Source organism: Gracilinanus agilis, chromosome 2 (genome assembly GCF_016433145.1).
Source record: "Gracilinanus agilis isolate LMUSP501 chromosome 2, AgileGrace, whole genome shotgun sequence".
Classification (NCBI taxonomy): Eukaryota; Metazoa; Chordata; class Mammalia; order Didelphimorphia; family Didelphidae; genus Gracilinanus; species Gracilinanus agilis.
In genome coordinates, this window is record NC_058131.1 from 391,589,672 (window position 1) to 391,596,882 (window position 7,211).

At 39.6% G+C, this 7,211-nt stretch overlaps 1 protein-coding gene across 1 annotated transcript in view; it reads left to right on the forward strand.

Moving 5' to 3' along the window:
• The first annotated feature begins 1,475 nt into the window (after positions 1 to 1,475).
• LOC123237522 (RUN and FYVE domain-containing protein 1-like) overlaps positions 1,476 to 7,211 on the forward strand; it is a 44,117-nt gene continuing 38,381 nt past the window's right edge. Inside the window, exon 1 of the mRNA XM_044664492.1 lies at positions 1,476 to 1,820. Coding sequence (XP_044520427.1) covers positions 1,520 to 1,820 — 301 coding nt within the window. The 5' untranslated portion in view covers positions 1,476 to 1,519. The remainder of the gene's footprint in view (positions 1,821 to 7,211) is intronic.

Genomic DNA, 7,211 nt, shown 5'->3' on the forward strand with positions numbered 1-7,211 from the left:
TTTATAGATTAGGAAATTGAGGCAAACAGGATAAGTGATTCCCTCTGGGTCACATAGTGTCTGAGGACAAATTAGAACTCACAAGGATGAGTTCCTGGCTCCAGTCCTGGCACTCTATCCACTGACACACCTAACAGCTCAAAACTGTGTAAATGGAATTTTGTACTTCAGGATTCTACCTCCCAGAATTCCACTTGCCTAACATTTTCAAGATAAAGTTTCTGTACCCCATCCCCTTAGGGCTCTTCTCCTATTTGGGAAAACTTCTCTTCACTCAGGTTCTTTCTATTTCCTCTTCGTCAAGTGATTAATAAATCTTATAAAATAAAATACTTGGAGTTATTGGATATTAAATTTAATCTTACAAAACTGAATATGAAAAATTAAACAACTCTCATTCCAAATGTTTACATTCTTTCCTGAAATTACCTCCTAAATCCCTTTCCCTATTCATTTGTTTTAATTATTTTACCTAAAAAAACAAACTAAAAAAAAAACTAAAGTGTTAGACTTATATCAATGAAGAATGACCCAAAACCACATCACAACAAAGGACCTGCCCTAAAACACCATCACAACTTGTCCGACCTCCAGAAATTGATGCAGAGTGAAAGGAGCAGAACCAGGAGAACCTTATACACAGAGACAGATACACTGTGGCACAATTGAATGTGATGGACTTCTACTAGCAGCAATACAATGATCCAGGACAATTCTGAGGAATTTATAAGAAAGAATACTATCCACATCCAGAGAAAGAACTGTGGGAGTAGAAACACAGAAGAAAAACAACTGCTTGATCACATGGATCGATGGGGATATGATTGGGGATGTAGACTCTAAAGGATCACCCTAATGCAAATATTAAAAATAGGGTAATAGGTCTTGATCAATGGCACAAGTAAAACCCAGTGGAACTGCTCCTTGGCTACGGGAGCGGGGTGGGAGGAGGGAAGGGAAAGAACATGAATCATGTAACCATGGGAAAATATTCTAAATCAATTAATTAAATAAAATTTTTCAAATAAAATAAAACACCATCACACCGAAGCTTTGGGAAACCACCCGCAAAGTCGGCTCCCAGAACTCCCATTTGAAATGCATTCTTGCCTCAATTTTCACTCTTGCCTAAATAATCTGTAAAGGCCGCTCCTAAAGCTCACTCCTAATCACTTTGGCTCTGAGACCCCTCAAGTTCACTCCTCCCTGCCTTGCATTTGCAAACCTCCAAAACTACTCTTGCCCGCCTTGCATCCTCCCGAGGGCTTCCCTAAAGTTCCCTCCTTCCTACTACAGCTTCTAGACTCTCCCTAAAACTCACTGCTGTCCACGCTGCCTTGCGCACCCCACCCACCCTGGGGAGGGGGTGGAGTGGGGAACAAGGTTCGGTGGCATCTGCTGGGGCGCTGATGGCAGCGCTTGCTGCCCCGGGGCAGACGAGCGAGCAGGCGAGTTGGCGGGCTGCTGGGGCGGCGGCAAACCCTCTTCCTCCTGACTGGTGTCAGATGACTGTGTAAAGATGGCCGAAGGGGAGGCTGGTGGCTCCCAGAGTGTGGATCCGCGGGAAGATTTCGAGATCATTGACCGGACCCAGATCCCCTCCACTAGCGAGGTGCGCGGTGAGGCTGGGGGCAAAACAGCAGCCCGGGACGACGTCAGCTGGTCGCGCCCCATCCTTTCGTTGGCCAAGAAGGCGTCCGAGAACTTCTCTGTGAGCTGCGGCCACGCGCTGCGCTCCGCAGCCTCCTCCGCAGGGCTCCGGAACAAACTCCCAGGTGGTGGCGGCGGCAGCACCGGAGACAGCCCCTCCAGCAGCCCAGGTAAGCAAGCAAGCCGGGGCGAGCCCGGAGGGAGGGGCTCCTCGGAACGCTGGGCTGCCCGCAGCCGCCAATGTGCCTGCTGTGTTCGAGATGCCACTCCAAAAAGTAAACTTAAACTTAAAAGCGCCGGGTCACGAGAGCCAGGCCAAAGTCTTATCAAAATAAATCACACACACACACACACACCGCCAAAGTCTTATCAAAATAAATCACACACACACACACACACACACACACATACACACGCCGCCAAAGTCTTATCAAAATAAATCTCACACACACACACCCGCCGCCACCGCCTTCATTTCCCTGACCCGACGAACTGGGAGCTTATTGTTTATACTGGACATTTAACTGCTGTGAAAAGGGGAGACGTGATAGAGGGGAAGATTTGCATAGCTTCAAAAAAAAAAAATTTCCTCGACGTAAAATAGTTCCTGTACTTGATAAAGCCTCCTGTATTCAGAAGTTTAAAAATCCCAATTTATGTTTCCAAATTCTACCAGTAGGTGGGGCATTAACACAGCCAAAACAAATCTGGGTGACTAAAAGATTAAGCACTGGTGAAGAATCAAAATCCTGGTTTTGTTTCATTCTCCCTCACCTTTAACACTTTCCCTGCTTAGAAAAGGTAGGAAGGCTAAATAGGCAGAGAGGTTTAGCAGTGCATGCCGGGCATTATACAAGCGGATTGGAAGTACTTGTCCAAGATCCCAGGGCTCTAAAATGCAAAAGCTGGACTTGAACGGAGGTCTCCAGATTCCAGAGTCAATGCTCCTTTCATTATCCAATAGCATCTTTTGAGACAGGGACTGGGCTCACTAGAAGAGGTTAAGCAGAGGCTAAATCACTTCTCAGAAATGTTGCAGTATTAAAAACCATTTCTGAGATCCCTTCTGACTCCATGTTTCTATATGATTCTGATTATGAAAAAGAACCAGTTTTAAACTCCTAAGTATAAAGAACAAAATGGGAATGAACAGTGCAAAAACCTTCTTTTATTTGACTTTTGCTTGGGTTTTAAAATGTATTTAGAATCACAACTCTCACTGAAAGAAAGGAACTGAGAAGTCTTTTAGTTGACACTTTTCCAGTGTATGAATCCCTATATCTAGAATCTCCTTCAATTCCTCTTGCTTAAACCTAATCAGTCGGGGGATAACAAAAACAACATCTCTGGGAGACCTTTGTAAAAGTGTTAGGGATCATGTTGGAGATGACTGAATAGTTTTTCGAAGGGAAAGAGAGAAGCTCTGGGCTTGAAAGGGTGAAAGTGTAGTCTGCAGTGAGAGGATTTGAGCAACTTAGAGATAGCAGGCAGCAAGAAGCTCAAGAAAGGAAGAGAATAGGATACTGAAGATGAATTTTGCTTTGTTTTCTTTAAAAACAATTTTGCCCAGAGCCTTCCTGAGATAGGAGAAAAGCCAAATAAATAATCTTTCATAATAACATGGTCACACTATTAAAAAACAATTTTACCATTGGTATTTAGGTCTTTGAGTCTTGTTTAAACTATATGGTTCAGTAATTGGTAAAAATAAAGTATCCTTATTTTTAAAATAAACTATATGCCAGCTGTGTGACCCTGGGCAAGTCACTTGACCCCCATTGCCCACCCTTACCACTCTTCCACCTATGAGACAATACACCGAAGTTAAGGGTCTAAATAAATAAATAAATAAATAAAAAATAAACTATATGGTCCAAATAAAGTCAGATCTAAACAACTAGAAAAATATTAATTGCTCATGGGCAGGCCAAACCAATATAAATTACATGGTGCATAAAGTCCAAGTCCAAGTGTAATCTAAACTTTGTATCTAGACCCCAGTACCTAGCACATTAGTATTTGACAGTGTTTGTTGAATTGAAGGATAGCATAAATGGATTAAGCATTGTGCAGGTAAAATGGAATGACTGATAGACACCAAAAAATTAACTGTGACCAGGTTTATATTTCCCCTTTCCTCCATTTTTGTCTGAACCCTTGATTTTTTCATCAGTATGAAAAATTCTTGATACGGAGTCTCTTAACAAATGATTTGTAATTTATTATTTTGGGAAAATTGTCCAGAACGCTGAGAGATTCTAATTTATATGTGGATGGACAGCTTGTATATTGGACTTTAAACCTAGGTCTTCCTGACTCAGACTCAAAAATCACAGTATGTCCTAGTTCTGGAATCAGATATGGATTCTACCCTTAGCTGTGCCGCTAACTAGCTTTGTAACCTTGGGCAAGTCACTTGAGTTTTCTGGACCTCCATTTCCTCATCTATAAAATAGGAATAATAGCACTTGTACTGTCTGGGGTTGGTAGAACTTTTAGGTTGTTGTGTTGACTAAGTACTGTTCTTTTGCAATGTTATTTCACAATTACATTTGGTTTCCTTTATCAGAATATGAAATCTCTGAGGACGATTGCTTTCTTTTCATCTATATTCCTTCCACATGATTTCATCAGAGCCATAAACATAGATACTCAAGAAATATTTTAACAAATTCTGTTTCTTGGAAGAGTTGTAGCTTCTCTTAAAAAAAATTAAGCTACAAAATTATCCTTTTTTCATATGCTCAATTAGATGTCCCAAATGTCTTTGACCACTTCATATTGTGAGATTTGAGTTTTGAATAAGAGTGTTTTTCTAACCTAATGAAATTTGCGAAGTTCATCATAATCTTTACCAGATTGGCTTTCATAATATTGCATGATCAGTGTTTTTTCTTGGGAAGCAAAGAAATCACTTCCATGAAAATTTTATTCAAGCAAGTTTTTCATACCTTGGTTTGTTTTGTAATGTTTAATATGTAGGCATACACTTTGTTTTTCCAGTTTATTGAATCTTTGTATTATGCTTTCTAACTAATAGGGACATTCAATTCAATTACCCTGCATAGGTGAATCCTTTCATTGTGCCGAACATGTACAAAAGAGTTGCAGTGAACCAGACTCCATGAAAACTTCAGTACCCATAGGGGCTTTATGATAATACATGGAAAAAGGTCATAAATTCAATATAACAAATATTGATGGAAGTCTACCTGCTGCTAGTTACTTTGGCAGATATAAAAGAAGTTTACAGAGGGCAGCTGGGTAGCTCAGTGGATTGAGAGCCAGACCTAGAGACGGGAGGTTCTAGGTTCAAATATGACTTCAGACACTTCCCAGCTGTGTGACCCTGGGCAAGTCACTTGACCCCCATTGCCTACCCTTACCACTCTTCTGCCTTGGAGCCAATACACAGTATTGTGTATTGTGTATTGGCTCCAAGACAGAAGATATGGGTTTTAAAAAAAAAAAGAAGTTTACAGTCCTCTAGAGATAATACATATATACATATGAAATAGTTAAAATACAGTGTAGGATGGGATATACCTAAATTCTAAAATTAAGGTTGATGATAGGAAGAAGTCAAAGTAATGAAAGCTTTATGAGCCTTAGGGAAGACTTCATGGAGCAGAAGAGGCTTGAGCTTGTCCCTGAAAATGAATGAAAAAAGTAGAAAAGAAATTAGGAGGGCATTCCAAAGGTTTAAAGATCACCATGAGTAAAGTGAGTGCCAGAGTAAAGAGAAGAGCCAGACCCTGTGGAAACAGTAGCAGATAAAACAGGAGGAGGAAATATTGTGGTGAACCCAAAACCAGAAGTAATTTGAACATACTTCTGTAGGTAATGGAAGGTTTTTGAAAATGGGGCATTAGAACAAGGGTTCATAATCTGAGGTCCACAAATCCCTAAGGGTTTGAATTTTGATGAGAAAAAAAATCATACATATACATAAAATACAGTTAAAGAACAGTTCTAACATTAGGGTTGTTCTTTATTTTTAGTAACCTCTAACTGAAATTTTAGCATTTCCTTTCATTATGAATATAGGCAACAAAACATAAGTAGTATTAGCAAGACCTGTGACTTGGTCCCCAACAGAAATCAGACATTTTCATATCATGTTGCAGTTGTTGCAGATATTTTATTTATTTAGAATATTTTTCCATGGTTACATAATTCATGTTTCTTCCCCTCCCCCTCCCAGAGCTGATGAGCAATTCCACTGGGTTATACATGTATCATTGTTCAAAACCTATTTCTATATATATTCTATAATATAGAATATAAGATATTCTATATTAATTTTTGCACTAGAGTGATCATTTGGCGTCTACATCCCCAATCATATCCCCATCGACCCATGTGATCAGGCAGTTGTTTTTCTTCCACGTTTCTACTCTCATAGTTCTTTCTCTGGATGTGGATAGCGTTCTTTCTCATAAGTTCCTCAGAATTGTTCTGGATCATTGCATTGCTACTATTAAGAAACCCATTAGATATGATTGTTGTCACAGATATCTTGAAATATCTTTTACACTCATCACTGTTCCGTACTGTAATTTTTTGACTCACCACTAAATCACACATAATGGAAGTCTTCCGGTGCTCAGACACTCTTGCAATACAGAAGGCCAACTATTGAGGTCCACATGTTTTACCAGACTGCCAAATAGATCCATGACACAAAAGGTTAAGAACTCTCAGATTAGTCTGGCAATCATGTGAAAGATGGATTTGAGGGGAGAGTAGCCCATTGTAATTAGCCCAAGTTCTAGGTAATGGGGAACTAGAATAGTGACATTTGGGAAGCTAAGAAGCAACTCATTTTCCTCCACTGTAAAATGATCAGATCAGTCTAATGATTTCTAATGTCCCTTCCAGCACTAAATTCTGTAAGTCTTTAAATTAATAACTGGTGGCTGACTCTATATGGATAAAGGAGAGACAGCTGTACTCAAAATGTTATATTCAAAGTAGCAGTAATAGCAGTCAAATTGTCACCATCATACTTTCTGTAATGTGCTAATAAAGACCCTTAGATTTCATAATGTATAAAATAGGAAAGCATGAAGGGAATTTAGAAATTACTTTGTCTAAGCCCTTCATTTTCCTTTCTAGACCATAAGCTACTTGAGGTCAAGAATCACTTTTCCGTGTCTACCCTAGTGCCTAGTATGACTTGACACTTGGTAATATAAATATGAAAAATAATAAAGGTTAATATAAATATATATATATTAGTATTTTAATTAAAGCCATGCTGATAGAGAAAGTTATTAGACCACGCGCTTATAAGAATTCAAAACTGCCGCCTCCATTTTGTTACTTCTCATCTCTCCCCGAGCCTGCTAGCCAAGAGACCACTCCCCCTAACCCAGGAGATTATCTCTTCTCTGCAGGGAGACGTAGGCCTCCCCACGCCCAAAGAACCGGAACCAGAAACCTGTTGGACCACGGGAAATGTAGTTTGATAATTTCCCTGTGTCCAGAAAATACATAGTTTTATACATTTCCCAAATTTCACTTTTTACAATATATATATATATATATATATATATATA